At 49.0% G+C, this 16,431-nt stretch overlaps 1 protein-coding gene and 1 pseudogene across 1 annotated transcript; one reads left to right on the top strand and one right to left on the bottom strand.

The window, feature by feature from the left end:
• Window positions 1–248: 248 nt before the first annotated feature.
• Window positions 249–421, bottom strand: LOC126527551 (U2 spliceosomal RNA; annotated as a pseudogene).
• A 2,871-nt stretch (window positions 422–3,292) lies between these two features.
• On the top strand, window positions 3,293–11,459 carry LOC129383844 (chitin deacetylase 7-like). The gene is made up of 4 exons (XM_055068770.2): window positions 3,293–3,892; window positions 8,521–8,733; window positions 9,440–9,679; window positions 10,923–11,459. The coding sequence occupies exons 1-4, from the start codon at window positions 3,522–3,524 to the stop codon at window positions 11,422–11,424; spliced, it is 1,326 nt and encodes a 441-aa protein (XP_054924745.1). The 5' UTR covers window positions 3,293–3,521; the 3' UTR covers window positions 11,425–11,459.
• The last annotated feature ends 4,972 nt before the right edge of the window (window positions 11,460–16,431 follow it).

Raw genomic sequence — 16,431 nt, forward strand, 5'->3', positions numbered from 1 at the left:
TTGCGACAAACCCCAGCTTGGAAAATATTTCATCCATGACATGCACATAGCGCAGTTCCGGTAGCTGTTGGATGGATGGAATGTGTGTAGTATGCGCGCAGCGGTCGCACTCTTGGCCTCCGAGATCTGTCCGTACAAACGGAGCGCGCAGTGTCGGACGCCACAAGCACGCACTCCAAGGTGATTTTTTTGTTTACAGCCAAGCTGTTTATGCCTAGGGTTCTGTGCATATTGTTCCGCGTAAGGTAGAACCGTGGGTCCATCCCGGACATAGTGCAATACCGGGCCGACCCGCGGCGGAGGTGAAGCAAGCTTCAAGCAGTACGCCAATTTGAAAAAGTTTAACATCTTGGGTCCAAATAGAACCCGTACCAGATATTAAGCTGACAAGAACAGATACACTTTGACACGCGTCGGTCATGTCTACCTTCGAACCGCCCTTTCTTTGTTGATGATAGATGATGATAGTGATCTAAGGAAAGGAAGGACGCTTGATTCTGCAACCCGTCAGGGAGCACGGCGAAGCGTCATCAGGGGAGAGGGAGTGGGTAGTGAAAGATGGTAGAGAAAGAGGGAGGATGTGGCCTAATAGACTCCACTATGCGCGACAGGTGGCAGTCCTCAGTAAAGTTGCCAGCGTTGTAGCGGACGCTTATAAGGTGTCTATTCCCGTGGAACTTATAAACTCCAGCAGGCTTCGCAGCGCAGGGAGCTGTGGACACACTGGGAACAGCAGGTCAGTCTCTGTGGCCGCTGGAAGGCCGTGGCGTCTGTAGGTGTTGATCACTGTGGAGCGTTCCTGCGCCAAGGATGGGCAAGCACAGAGAAGGTGCTCCAGAGTCTCGGGGTCCACGCACCTCTTGCATGCAGGCCACGTGGCGCGGCCCTTGGCGTGCAGCCGGGCCGCAGTCCAGGTGCAGCCAGTCCGCAAGCGCAGGAGTGTGGAACGGTCTCTTCGGGAGAGGCCGTTCTCTGGAAGTGGCTTGGGGGCCCTGCCACTAGCCACTCGGGGGGTCCGGGTGAATGGAGGTGAGCAGGCACCGTAGACGATGTCTCGTGTAGTCCGAAGCCGCTACCGCTCTGGTAACCGGGACTACATCATGATGGGCAGCTTTGGCGTAGGTATCCGCTTCCTCGTTACCGGCTACCCCGACATGTGAGGGCAGCCAGTGGAATGATATTGGGATTCCGGCGGTGGCTAGAGCCGTTAACTTGGCAAGCAGCAGCACCACTGTAAGTCCTGCCCGCCGAGGGTTGGCGAGGGCCTGGAGCGCTGGCTTGGAGTCGCACACCACCGCCACCGGCTGCTGGGGAAGGTGCTCAGCAATGAGGTCGGCAGCCAGGTGCAGCCCCGCGAGCTCAGCTGCAGTAGAGCTTGCTGCAAACGGGAGCCTACACTGCCTGTGACAGGCGAGAGTTGGAACTGTGCATGCCGCTGCTGCCGACCCGCTGGGGAGGACTGAACCATCCGTGAACACCAGCAGGTGTCCTTCCAACTCCTCCTGGAGCTTGGAGGCTGCCACCTGCTGCAGGGCTGCGGCTGGTGCTCTCCGCTTGGCTATCCCCTTGAGGGAGAGGTGCACATCCGGAGGTCCGTGATGGGGAGGAGGAAGAGCCACTGCCACAGGTAGTTGGGGAACTGTCTCCTCATAGAGGCGACACAGGTTGCCCATACGTGAAGCCGGCAGGCTCCGGAGCCGGTCTAGGAGAGCCTGGCCGTCTGGTGCGCGATGTAGTTTCTTTGTTGGCGTTCCAAGCGCTTGCGTATGTACTTGCCTTTCCCTCCGCTCTCCCGTGGTGGCGGTGCCGTCGTTATGTCATGCGTGTCTATCGTTTCCTCCGGCTCCTCGTTGCGGCTGTCTCGTCGTCCACGCGAATGTATATAAATATCACGGTAAATTAGTTCGTACCTTCGTTCAAAGTTCTGTTTCACCTCTGTGTCGTGTGCTAAACAGCTTCGTTGGTGATTCAACTTCACAGAGTGGAATGGGTCGTGCTTTTTTTTTTGTTACGTGGTACTTACTGTATCGAGTGTAGTACAGGTGTCACAGGGGACACTTTCGATCGCGATCGAGCTCGGTCAAACTTCTCGGTCGCGATTGGCTACTTAGTGCACCCGTGGAAGGAATTAAGCCAATCGCGATAAAACATGTGTTCCGAATCTGGCTCGATCGCGAATATAAAGCAGGTACATTATACCGGTGTCACACGTACGCTTCTGATCGCGATCGGGGCCATGAGTAACTACGTAAGAGGAAAAAACGAAATCATGAAAGAAACAATTTATGATAACTCAAAGGGAAGCTCATTACTTTTTGAAGCGAATCGGGATGCTTCAGAACACGCCCCTACAGAGCGAGATATAAGAAGGAAGAAGAACCATGTGCTTGCTACCGTAAAGCTATAGGGAAACGATGGAGCATGTTTTATTAGAATGTGAAGACATCTGCCCAGCGGTCGATTTAGGTACCACTGGCCTCCTTGAATCCCTTGGGTTCAGCGAGAGCAGGGGGGAAGTAAACATGTCCGCAATAGAGATTAGTAAGAGGCGATTGGAAGATTGGTGGAAGAAAAGTAGGCGAACGACAAAAACGTAGACGTACAAAAACAAAGTTCACAATATGGGATCAGAAAATGTGGTTATGGGAATTCGTCGTGGTCTTTTTTTTCCTTTTCTTGTTTTTCTTCTTTAACCTAGGTAGGACATTACGCAATATAAGAGCAAGAGCTTGGTGGCTCAACCCACCGCCCCGTTTCAAAAGGGACGCTTATAACATCTATCCATCCATCCACCCACCGTTAATTCCCTCGGGCGGACACGCGGCTGGCTTTATTTAAATTGTTCGTGCAGCTATAGGAGTCAACTCGAGACTCGTCGTTTGCAGCCTGCTGTTAACCTGGACGGCACGCTGATTAGCCGTCAGTCACTTTAGCAGGCATGCGGCGAAGACGGTACCGGAAGGTATAGCGGCCATGCGCTGACGACACGGGCAGTGCATCACGCCAGCTGTTGGCGACGAGGCGTTTGCTGTTCACTGCGCACAATGCGTACAGAACATGTACATAATGCATGCAGCGGATACCGTTTAACTAGTGGGCGCACGCGTTTATATCGATGCAGGCAGGCAGGTGCTCCAAATGTATCGTGATATCCGGTTGCAGTTTCCCCGTGGTCTTGTGGTAAAACCGAGCAGTTACGTCACCGCGGAGTCCCAAGGCATAGACTATACTGCGAAGTGCCCATATACCGTCTCGTAAGCCTGCAAATTTGAATGTGCCTGTGCCTGTGTAAGTCACGCTGAGTACATACACATGTGAACGCTTTCAGCAACTGCTGTTATAGAAGCGAGCAGAACGTCATTGTGATTCCAAGGTAAACTATACTTGGCCATCTTGTCGAACCTGCAGGCTTACAGAACCTGCAGAACCTGTGCATGCTCAGTTGGACTAAATACTCACCTGTACGATTCCGGCTACAAATTAAGTGATCGTCGGGGATTCAGAAGGGGAGGGCTAGAGCCATGACGAGGTACGTACTAAGCCTCCTCTTCATCGTGCCGTGGGCCTGGGAAACCACTGTCGCGGGATTCGCGACCACGTGCGACCCCAGCGTGTGCAGCTTGCGCGACAACTGCTTTTGCTTGGGCACGCGACCACCGGCTAACCTGAGCGCCAGCAGCATGCCCCAGTTCGTCATGCTGACGTTCGACGACGCGGTCAACGAGCAGAACATGGACTTCTACCGCCAGCTGCTCGGCCCGGGAAGGCGCCGGAATCGGGCCAACGGCTGCAACTTGGCCGCCACGTTCTTCGTGTCGGCCGGCTACACCAACTTCTCGCTCGTGCACGAGCTGCACAGCGTGGGCAGCGAGATCGGGATCCACTCCATCACGTGAGTCGTGTATACCATTGGTTGTACCACCTCCTTGGATTATATATAAATGCAGATCTCACGCAGTGTGGGAATCGATGTAAGCTGACCTCTGTGTGTTGTTTCCGTTCGTTGACGGTATTTGGCGGTGATGTTGACGGCATACGAAAGTCGTGATGTCATGTTAATGTTATTTATACCTTGCCTGAACTACTTGTGTTTGTCCACGTAGTACACACACAGAGAGAGACTTGTCATTCATTCACTCATTCTTTTACTGAAAAGAGCCCAAATGAGCAATGCTTTCTGACGACGCCTCCCGTGTCACGTTAGGTGAAATGGCACGAGCGCGGAGGGCTAAGGTTAGTCACCCTTTTCCTGACTACATCGGGACGGGATCCGGTTGTACCCATTCCCCGCCTCCTCTCTCTCTATCTTTCTCTCTCTATACTCCTTCTCTAACATTCCTACTCCCTGGACTGTCGTTGCTGTGGCGCGGGAGCATGGAAGCAAGCTTGGCTGCTCCTGCAATGCTTTTGAGGGGGTCACGGGTAATTAGAGGTGTCGAAAGGCTGAAGTGGCGACACCAAGAGAGCTTCAAAGGGTGTTGTGTACATCACACATGATGGAAAGGTCCAAACGAGTTTCTCGCTTCGCTTAAAGGGCCCCTTACCAGGCCCCATATAAAATTTTGGTTATACGCTGGAAGTTGTTACGTGTCCTCTAGGGAGCGTTCTGCCGCAAAAATTTTTCAAATCGGCTCATTAATAGCCGAGATAGAAATATTTCAGTGCCGCGAACCCATGATTTCAGACGGCGAGCTCCACTCCATAGCGAGACGCTCTCTCCACTCGTTCCGTCTAGCCTCAGCAAGCGAAATTCCTTCCCTGCGTTCTCATCGGGCCTCGAGGATCGCGCGACGCATACCTCACAGGTCCCACCTTCATTTTTTTTTCTCCTCAATCATTCTTTTATTATTATTATTGCGGCGTGCGCATTTTTGCTGACGGCGTTGCGCGCGAGCAGTTGGGATGTCTCGTTTCGCGCAGCGCACCATTTTGCGCGCTGTGCACAAGAACACATGGCCAGCGGTATAATTCAGTGCTACACGAATACTGAGGCAGAACCAGCGGATCGAAAATCATGATCACGCGTTGGAACATGGTAGAAAATGGTACCTGCGCACGTGACTGCACTACCGTGGGAACAAGCAGACGAAGCGGAAGTACATCTCTCTTGCTTCGGTGCGAAGTAAAACAAAACAAAAAACACGCAGACATTCCGTTTGTGTGTTTTATTATTTCTCTAAACAATTCGTCAATTCAAGCAACAGATCGCACAGATAACAGATGCGTTGAATAATTATCGAAGTCACGTGTCACCACGAGCTACGTCACACTGCGGACACGATTACGTAGGCGCAGGAGCCCGACTGCGTCACCGTCCTTCTCCGGCCGGATTCACCGCGAGTGAAGATGGAAACGGCGTTCGGATTGAAATTTCAGGCCTTTCCGCGGCGCGTAGCGATGTAATACTTTGCAGACACGATCGTTATCGCGCAATGTATGCTCTGCGCTTGTCAGCTCAAAATGGGCAGACCTGGTGAGGGGCCCTTTAATACAGCTAGTGAGCGATACAGCAGCTTCGCTGGTCTTCCATCTTCACATAGTGGAAGGGCTCTGAATGTTTTCTGTGACTAGGCTTCAATATCTCCTATCCTTTTTTTTTCGTCCATAATTTCTGGTGTTTATCGCAATTATTATGCTGCGTCCTCTGTCGATCTTGCTTGCGGTGATCACATATGTACCTTTTTTGCTGTCGTATTGCAGTGTGTCATGTGTAAGTATGAGGAGTGGTTTGATCTAAATATACCAACTAAACATACGGGTTATGCGGCTATCGAACCTGCGACCTCGTGCTCAGCACTAGAACGCCGAAACCACGGTGCAAGAACGGTTATTCTTACACTGTGGCCGGTGTCATATATATATATATATATATATATATATAGTATCCTTGTCACTGGCCAAGGATACCCACGGGGGCAAACATCTGTGTGCAGATTTTGTACAGACAGAAGACAATGACAGTTTAATTATTAGGAGGCGACTCGATCGTGTGTGACATATATGAGAAATCCGCACTTATTGTTTTTTTCAGTGGCTCATGATCGAGCGAATTCCTGTATACGCGTATACAGCTAGCTTACTGCGAAATTTCAATGGACTAGGTACGAACGATTGATTTTAACTTTAAGTCAATTCAGAGCCATTTTATTTACGAGATACTTCATGACTGACTTTACTCAAGCTAAATTTCGTAGAAGTAGCGTAACGGAGGCCCAGGTAGGCGCTACAAGGCGGGTAAAGCAAAGCAGCGCGTAAGATGCACAAATGAGTTACACAAAAACAATGCAAATCACAATGCAAAATAAACAGTGTTTGCACCATAAGAAAACTAAATATAGCATGAATTTACACATGAACTATTCACATCTTATATATACACACAAATACAGACTGTGACATCCGAAATCTATATATATATATATATATATATATATATATATATATATATATATATATATATATATATATATATATATATATATATATATATATATAACAACCAACAACTTATCGCATATGATTATGATGAATGTAAAAGGAAAACAGGAAAGCAGAAGCATGTTACTTCTTTAAAGGAAGCCATATCATAGCCGGGATTTTGTTATATTGCAAACTAATACAGAATGAAAAGCAAGGCATGCGTCCATGTGGTGCGTATATTTACGAGCGACGTATATTCGCGTAATCTTTTCACTTATTGTTGTTTCTATTAAATGAAATGTCCGAAGTTGACAATTTGACAGTGAAACGAGGATAGAAAGCGAAATTCATACATATATTTTGCACACTAGGGGTTGGGGGGGCATACTTTTCATACTTTTGGAAAGCATGAAAAGTAGAAGCACCGTAGTCAACATTGAAAGACGTGGCATTTGAATGGCTTTCTTGAGCAATATTAAGCTTTTGTTTCGTAAATTCGGTTGAGACGTAGTCAACCATATTCTAAGCTATAATAATTTGTTCGAGAGCCAAATAAAGCATGTTATATTTGAATTTTGACCTTTAGAGGAAGAAGCACATGGCAACGCGAAATTGCACCAGATTTAAGTTTTAGCTTTCCATGTGGCGTCTTACCAGGCATTTACGGAACATATCGGATTACCGTAGGCGTAGACGGGAGCAGTCGTTTTGGCGGCGCCATCTTGTGACGCACAGTTTAAGCATAGGGAACACAAGATATATTATTACAGTGACCAACCATATTCTACCCAGCTGCTGCTCTAAATAGTAGACACTGACGTAATAGCTAAGTCGCGTTCCTTTTATTATGTTTTTTCTTCGACGAGAACACCTATTATGTAGCACAAAAAACGACGAATAGTGTTTCGACAAAGCGTCGAAGGATGTCGTTACCAGCGTTGCCACTGCAGTCCGCGTCTCCGTTAGCCCAGGGTGCTATTCGGTTGGACATTGTCGAAATCCGCCATGTTGTCGAATTCTGTAGTGGCGGCATTTTGAGCCAATCAGAGCTGCCAGCGTTGCTACTGCCGCCCGCGTCTCCAGTAACCCGGGGGGCGGTTGTGGACATTAGAGACTTTTAGCGTGTCCGGTATTCCGGCAAGCGAGGGCGGTTTGCCGGTTTAACGGGGGCGTGAGCGTGAGCGGCCAGATTGGTGGCGCCAGCTGGTGGCGCAAAGCTCAACCACCGAACACAGAGCCAATTACTATATTCTTCTTAGCTGGGGTGTAAGATTTCGACAGCGGCGTAATTGTGAACACAATTTCGCCACTGCCGAAATTTGCACCAGCAGCGAAGCAGAATAAAATAGGTTACTGCAATTTTAGCTCTGTGTTTCTCTGGTTGAGCTCTGCACCACCAGGCGGCTTCACCGCTCCGGCCGCTCACGTTCACGCCCCCGACCATCCGGTAAACCGCCCCAGTTTGCCGGAATAGCGGACACGCTAAAAGTCTCTATTAAAAAGATTTAGCGTGTCCGGTGTTCCGGTAAACGCAGGCTAGCTGGGCGTTTTGCCGTATGGGCGGGAGCATAAACGTGAGCGGGCTGCACTGTGCAGCCTCCTAATGGCGCATCGCCTAACCAGCCAAACACAGAGCTAATATTAGTGTAACCAATTAAATGTAACACATTTTAGACATTTCAAAAGACAAGGTGTTCACGACTATGCTGCTACCGAAAATTTACACAAGCAGCAGAGTACATTTATTTACAGCTATATTACCTTTGTGTTCGCCTGGTTGAGCCCTGCGCCACCAGGTAGCTGCACCATGCAGAACGCTCACGTTTAAGCCTCCACCCATCCGGCAAAACGCCCAGTACGCCTGCGTTTACCGGAATACCGGACACGCTAAAACTGCGTGTTGTGGAATTCCGGCATATTGTCAAATTCTGTAACGGCGGCATTTTTAGTCCATAAGAGCTGACAGGGTGGTGAATTCGAACGCGCAGTACAATTTGACCATTTCCAGAATGGCACCCCCGGTATTCCTTACATCAGTGCCACCGCATTGCTCGCACGTATAGTCTACGCTCTCCCGATGAATGGGCGGTACGCATGCAGGCACCGCAACAACCTGAGCTACTGGCGCACGCTGGACGTCGCCGGCTGGGAGGCGGAGATCGTGGGCGACCGCGACCTGCTGCGCGACTACGCGTTGATCCCCGAGCGGGACATGGTGGGCGCGCGGGCGCCCTACCTGGAGGCGGGCAACGGAGAAGCGTACCGCATGATGCGGCAGAACGGATTCGTCTACGATTCTTCCGTCTGCATCGAGTGAGTATGCATATACCGACTGCTTACACATGTAGTCGCATGGCGCCCATCCGAAATGCGGAGCCACGGCCGCCAGATTCCCGTAACGCGTTAACAATTCAGAAACAGTCGAGCCTTTAATTTTTGTGGCTCGTAGACCGCAGTGTATCTGTCTACCTGTATATCTGCCGACACCTGAGCGGCAGTCAACATGCGAGGGTGGAATAGAAAGGAGTAAAGTGAAAGGGAGAGGAGGACGTGAATTATTTACATACCCCACCATCAGTTAAATAAATAAATACATAAATGAAAGTTTCTATGTAAACATGAACAACCATTGTTCGCTATACTGACGTCAGTTCGATGATGGAGGTGTCAGTCGTCTCAGCTATAGGGCTTTACAGTGCAGCCACTATTAACTTTACTGTCTTCCTCCTCTACATTTCCGAATAAACGATGAACATGCTTATTGTTGAACGCAAACATGACGTAATGTGACAATATGGTGGAATATTTGACAATGAGCAGAACGACACCTTTTTGTATACAGCCGCGTCATATACTTTAGGGTGCATGACACGTTTCCCCTTTCGTGACAGCAGCAGCAGTGTAATGCTTTGTTGGCCATACGGCATACATCACTTCTTAAATAAACGCGTGCAATCGTTCTTTGTGACGAAGCCTGCAGCTGCTGCTTATATGCGTGCTCGTTGTTTCAAACGCGCAGCTACATCAACAAGCGCGACAAGCTGCCCTTCTTCCCCTACACGCTCGACTACGGCCTGGCGACGGACTGCTCGGTGCCGTCGTGTCCCAGCGGTAGCCACCAGGGCCTGTGGCTGGTGCCGCTCAACAGCTTCTATCGGACGACCTCACGCGCCGACGGATCGCTCGGCAGCAGCTGCGCCATGCCCGACACTTGCACTCCGCAGCCGACCACGGAAGGCGACACACTGGATTTCCTCAGGTGCGCCTGACACGCACGGGCTGGTGTGCTGAAAATATAAAAGAAAACAAAGAAAAAAAATGAACCTAAACAACTTGCTTATGCTTAGGCATGCATTTGAGACAGGCTTCACGCGCATACATGCAGCCATTACATGCGGCGCCCCTGCAGCGAACATGCTTCAGGTGAACGATGACGCGAGCTTGGGCTACAGATAGTCGTTTCACGTGACGTCACGGACGCCACGTGATCGTCATCGCGGCCGCCGTGTTCGGGCTTGTATACCCGAACATGGCGGCCGCGATGACGTCAGCACCTACGTACCATATTGTGACGCGTTATAAATTGTAATGCGTTTTGGCTGTGACCGTTTTTCACCGGATTATCAATATATCGATTTGTCGCTCGGCGCACGACGCGGCCTTGGTGCTCTCGTCTTTCTTCGTTACGCGGCTTCTCGACGTGCTATTGTATGTATAACCCTAAGATGGCGGCCACGATGACTTTACGCCGCGCTGCGCGGTGGTGGCGCCATCTAACCAGGGCTAGCGACTAGTAGTTTTCGAGATCGAATTGAACACGAATCCTATAGTGGGAGAAGTAGATATAATTGAATATCGAACTATTTTCGAATAATAAAACAGCCGTTCTCACAAATAATATGAGAACACGTTCCTATATAAAGTAATCACAACTACAGTATCCTATAGCGTTCATAATATTTGCAAGCTCTTGTGATTACATTGCACGTTACGAAGCTTTGTTGAAAGTCCAAATGGAGTATTCGAAACAGATCAGCAATTTATTCGCATTCTAAGGGTTATTGGGAGAGTGTGAACGGTCTCGGTTTAGAAGAAAAGTATGCCTACTTGAGCGAAGTATGACGCGCTGTACCACGTAACTTTTTTTTTATCTCTAGTAGGGCTGCCGAGACGAAATTTATCGCACTCTTGCTTTACACAAACACACATATAACGAACCTGCTCATATAGTATGTGTAACCACCTATGCTATACCGCTACAAACGTGCTGGTTAACCGCTTTGTTCTCTACAGGATTACGCAATGAATGAATTAACCCTCGCTACATACCTACACATTCTCAAGGAACAAACATATACGCCTTCAAAGCGTATCATTCTTTTAATGAAGCGTACAGCTTCCCAGACGCGTTCGCCTGTTCGCTTGGATTGACGATTATCGTCGACGCGTTTTACGCACATTTCTTTCTCTTTTTTTGACCCACTCTATACGATTCCACGCAGGTCAAATTTCGAGCGATACTACCACACCAACAGAGCTCCGTTCCCGGTGTTCATCCACGAAACCTGGCTGTGGAATCCGGGACGCCGGCAGGGTTACCTTTCCTTCGTCGACTGGCTCCTCACCATGGACGACGTGTTCGTCGTCACCGTGGCCGAAGTGGTGCGGTTCATGCGGGACCCCAAGCCCCTCGGCGAGTACGCGCAGACCGGTTGCTCGAGGGCCTCGGAGTTCCGGCGTTGTCCGCGAGTCCACTCGTGCTCGTTTCCCGAAGCGCCGATCCCCGAAACCCGGCAGCTCTTCGGCTGCAAACCGTGTCCCGAAAGTTACCCGTGGTTGCAGGACGTCGTGCGAAGAAAAACGGAGGACGAGGAGGACTCGCGGGTGGTCCGGACGCAGCAGTACTTTGGCTCCGGCGGCGTTCTTGTCTTCTGCTCGGCGCTCGTCGTCTGTCTCTACGTTGCTGCGAGGCGGTTGGGGCGTCGCAAGACTCACTGCTTTTAGCAAATCGACCTTTCCCGCTTTGTCGTCGATTTCTTGTTTTTCCCGATGCACAGAATTGTATCTGTGGACGCTAATAAATTTTAGACCATCATTTTGTGTATGTGTAGTGCACGTTTATCTTTTATTTTATTTTTCAGTAACAGTGCATCTAATTGTTTGACGATGGGAAGCGAAAAAGCAGCCATTTTGAAAACGTCATCTGCGACTCAGCGTTCTGCTGGTAAGCACTCCCCTATTCCTTCACCTTCACCTTCCTCCTGGGAGACTGCGCTGACCATCTGACCGTGACGTGGTCACGGTTCCATACCCCGCAAGTTGTATTTGTGCAAGCACAATTAGTACCTTTAAATGTTCGCCTTAGAGAAATAATTCCGCTCCATAGGTCTCCGGGGTCGCTGAAAATTGAACTTGCAGACATTTTTCCACACAATGCGAAATTTCTGCCCACAACATATTTGAATGACCGTTTACAAGATTATTTGGCCCGTTTCAAAATAAACGTAATAGCGACTGATGCTTCTTCGTGTGAAGAGAAGGCAGGCGTGGGTATCTACTCGCCATCCCTCAACTGGTCTTTTTCACTTCGCCTACCAGATTACACATCAGTTTTTCATGCCGAACTTCTGGCAATAGTTCTTGCCTTGCGGAAATTACCCATTCATATTACAAGGGTTATTATCGTCACAGATTCTCTATCTGTATGCAGCGCACTTACTGCGTCTACAAAGTCGACAACCGGAAACACGTTTTATTCATTAGCTCCACCTCACTTAAGTTTAGTGCATATAGTATAGGTCCCTGGCCACCGAGACATTGATATTAATGAAATAGCCGATTCCTTAGCAGGAGCTTCTTTAGCAGGTCCTGTGCTATTTGTACTGCCGGCAACTGCGCACATTACTGCAGCCAGATATCGGCAATTTTCTTTGAGCGAGGACAAAAAAGCTCTTTCATTAGCAAAATCTTCAGAATTTTTACACTTAAATTATTCTTGGAACCGGCAATGGTGTCCTAACCGGAAATTTGAAGTTTCACTTACCAGGCTGCGTTGCCGTATTCCAACACTTAATTTTTACTTGCACAGGTGTGGTCTGGCGGTATCCCCTCTATGCTACCTCTGCAATGAACCAGGAACTATAGATCATTTTTTATTATCATGCCGGCGGTTCTCTACTCATCGAAAACTATGTCTAGAAATTCCACTTTACCTTTAAGTAGCACTGTTATACTCTCCCTTGGAGCAACAGTTTTGGGATATAACTACAGGAACGTTTGCCTAGCCATTTATAATTTTCGATGTGGCACAAAAAGAATGCCTTGTTAATAGTGTTTAGTTTCAAGAATTGATTTATTTCTACTGCATTTTAGAAAATTCAAAAAGTAAAAGCACAAATTCACAGTTTAAATCTTACTATTATTATTCATAATTTACCTTACTCAAGTTTAAGTATATCTTTTCTTTTTTTTTAACAATCCTATCAACGCAAGGCTTACTATAGTATTGATCAATACTTTATCTCGTGTATTCATAGTTTATTTTGCATCTTGGATTATTTGTTTTCGTTTTTCGGGTTATTTATTTATTAACCAATTTATTTTATTTTATTTATTGAATCATATTACCACCCGATTCGTGGCCTATCCCCCTCAGTGGGTTTGTGCCAGTGACTGAGGCTTCATCATTATCATCATCATCATCATCACGTCTCTCACATCGTCTCCGTCTTTTTCGATGTTCCGCTGGCTAATTTTTCGAGCTACGACGATTTCAAGCACATCATCAGATTCGCGAAGTTGCCCAGACTCGACTGATACCAAGTTTCGAGGTGGGAACCAATTTTTGACAATTATATTGGACTTTCTCTGTTCATCCCACTACGTGCGGAGCTAACCCTAGCGAGGAGTAGGGCCCATTAGGCCTTACCGGCCTACGTGCCAGGCGGACATGGCGGACTCCCGTATGGAAGAGGAAGTGGGCAACAACAATGAGGATTTCGGTTGGCAAGTGGCTACCGGACGACAAACCCGTGCTGGAAAGAAGAGCAGCAACGTGGCCAACGCGACGCCAAGTACCTCGCAAGCGTCCGGCGGAGACGCCGCTACCGGCGGCAGCAAAAGACCCGCCGTCAACGCCGGCTCGATCAAGAATCGTATAGTCAAGGCCTCTAGGATGCCCCAACTGCCCGAAGAGCATCGGAAGATTATAATCAGGCCATGAACAGGACTAAATTTGGGCAAAGTAAGTACCATGCACTGCTATTGGAACTGCAGTGATCGAGGCTTCAGGCCTAACGGCAGAGCCAGCAAGTGAAGACATGGTGTGCCCCAACTTCACACAAAATATCGTGGTGGTCAGCACGCCTGAACCATACCATGCGGCAAGGTACGTGAGAATCAAGTCCTTCAAAATCGTGGAAACGGAGTACGAGGTCAATGCGTACGAGACGGCCCCGCACGCCACGTGCAAAGGAGTTATTAGCCGAGTCGACATCAGGGACTCCCAGTCCACTATCGCAAGGAATATCGTGCATGAGCGCAACCCGCTGTTAAGAACGGCCCGCTGCAGTGCAGGTTTGCCAGCCATTTACGCCAGCGGTGGCAACCTCATCTTGGAACGCCGCCGTCAACCTCTAGCCACGGCGTGACTAAGTCGACTTTTTGTCGGGAACAATACGCACGTCCTCCACTCTCCGTCGCTTCAGCTAGGATGCGTTTGACGAAGCAGGCTTTGTGCTGAAACCGCCACCGTTACGCTCTAGCCTCGTCGCCGTTGTGACTGAAGGAGTTCGACGAAGCAGGCTTTGTGCGCAACACGACAACGCGGCACTGATCTACTACGGGTGGGGGAGTTGCCGCGGGAACGTCGTCGTGGGCTCCTTCCCACGCGCCGACCAAGACGCAAGACAATGTGCTACCCGGGTGCGCTACCCGGGGCGGCTCCGCGCTCTACGAAATTCGTGTGGTGTCGGTTTCGGACCGTGAACACGTGTGTGTGTGCATGTGTGTGTGTAAACCGTCTCGCGGAGAGGCGGCTAGTTTACGAGGACTAAACGAACGTTCGCGTGACCTTGTATCGCGGGAGGACCGAGTGTTTAAAAACTGCTGTTGTGCGGATGCTCGACACACTTTCTTAAGCAGTCATGTTAGACTGAGACACTCTCTCAAGCAGTCGTGTTAGACTGACGTACTTTCTCTCGCAGTCATGCTAGACTGATGAACTGCATGTAAATACTGTAAATAAACCCATATTCCTCGTTCTCGATGAGAAGCAGTCCTTCCCTTCATCAACGTACTCAGCGTGGATAAGTTGGACGACGGCATGGGCCAGCTACCTTCGAATTCATGCCGGACTCCAATCTTGACAACGGATCACGAGCGATGGGATTGAGCCCCCAATCCTGACAACTGGCTGACAGCGGTGAGGTGGACTTTGCGACGTGGTGCTGTATCTGCGGTGAGTGCTTGGTTCTTGCTTTGACTCTCTAGGCTTCATTTTGTGGTTGTTAATTCTGTTTAGAACAGTAGGGAAGCTAGATCGTTGAGTGTTAGCTAGGTTGTGTTTTCCTAGCTAGATTTAGAGAGCAGGATCAAGACAGTAAAGCAGCAATCATGGAGTTAAGGATACTGCTGAGAGACCTGAGAGACGAGTTGTTGATTGTTGGTGAGGAACTGGGCCTAGATGTACGCAAGGAAATGCTAAAGTCGGAATTATTGGAGCTAATTTCCGATCAGGCCAGTGAGGAAGAAATTGAAATGGGATTTGAACTTCTAAAGAGAAGAGAGAAACGGGACAGAGCGAGAGAAGAACGGGGAAAGAGAAGAACGGGACAGAGAAGAACGGGAAAGAGAGAGAGAGGAACGCGATAAAGATCGCGAGTTAAGAAAAATGCAACTTGAACTTGAAAGCAAACGTTTGGAGTTGTCTCAAGGAAGTGAAGGCGCTCTGGGACGATCAAGTGAGGCAGAATCGTACCGCATGGACAGGCTATTAAAGTCATTTGAGGTCGGGACCGACATAGGCTTGTTCCTAAGCAATTTTGAAAGGACTTGCGAAAAGATGAACTTCGGCCCGAGTACATGGCCACAGCGGTTGCTGTCTATGTTGCCGTGTGAGGCGGCGGAAGCAATCGCCAGACTGAGTGCACAGGATGCATATGATTATGCAAAAGTTAAAGCTAGTCTCCTGAAGAAATACCGCCTTTCAGCCGAAACTTTTTGGCAAAGGTTTAGGAGCACAGGCAAGAAAGATAGCGAGGGATATCCGGAGTTTGCATATAGCTTAAAGGCCAACCTAGTTGAGTGGCTGAAAAGCGCAGAAGCGTACGACAGGAGAGACATGGTCATTGAATGCATGTGTCTAGAGCAGTTTTACAAAACCATCCCCCAAACTGGGAAACTGTGGGTGCAAGACAGAGGGAATGTAAACACTGTGGAAAGGGCTGCTGAATTAGCCGAAGAGTACGCAACGCGTAGAAGGTTGAGCGCCGAGGACGGAAACTGGGACGGTCGAAATGAACCGCGGAAACCCTTTCTGTTCAAAAAGGGTTCGCAGACTAGACGATCGGAGCCTGTAGACGTGGCGGAAAAGCCCGCAGAAAAGAGCGAGCAGAAACTTAACGGAGAAACCGCACAAGAAGAACAGAAAAGAAAACTCGAATCTTTTAGACCAATTCGCTGTTACAAATGCCACAAACTGGTACATATAGCTGTAAACTGCAGGAAGCCTAGCGTAGTTTTCTCCTACGTAGAGGAAAAAGACGAGAATATGGAACTTCCAAGTCCATATCTTCACGACCTGCAAGTTAATGGCAAACCATGCCGAGTGCTAAGAGACAGTGCCGCCACAATGGACATTGTCCATCCGTCTTACGTGACGGTAGATGACTTCACCGGATAAGTAGCATGGATCAAACAGGTTGTAGAAGAACACAGCGTGTGTCTGCCCATGGCCAAAGTCAAAATCAGTGGACCATTCGGGGAGCTAGAGACTGAGGCTGCAGTTTCCAA

The sequence above is a fragment of the Dermacentor andersoni genome, chromosome 9 (assembly GCF_023375885.2).
Source record: "Dermacentor andersoni chromosome 9, qqDerAnde1_hic_scaffold, whole genome shotgun sequence".
NCBI lineage: Eukaryota > Metazoa > Arthropoda > Arachnida > Ixodida > Ixodidae > Dermacentor > Dermacentor andersoni.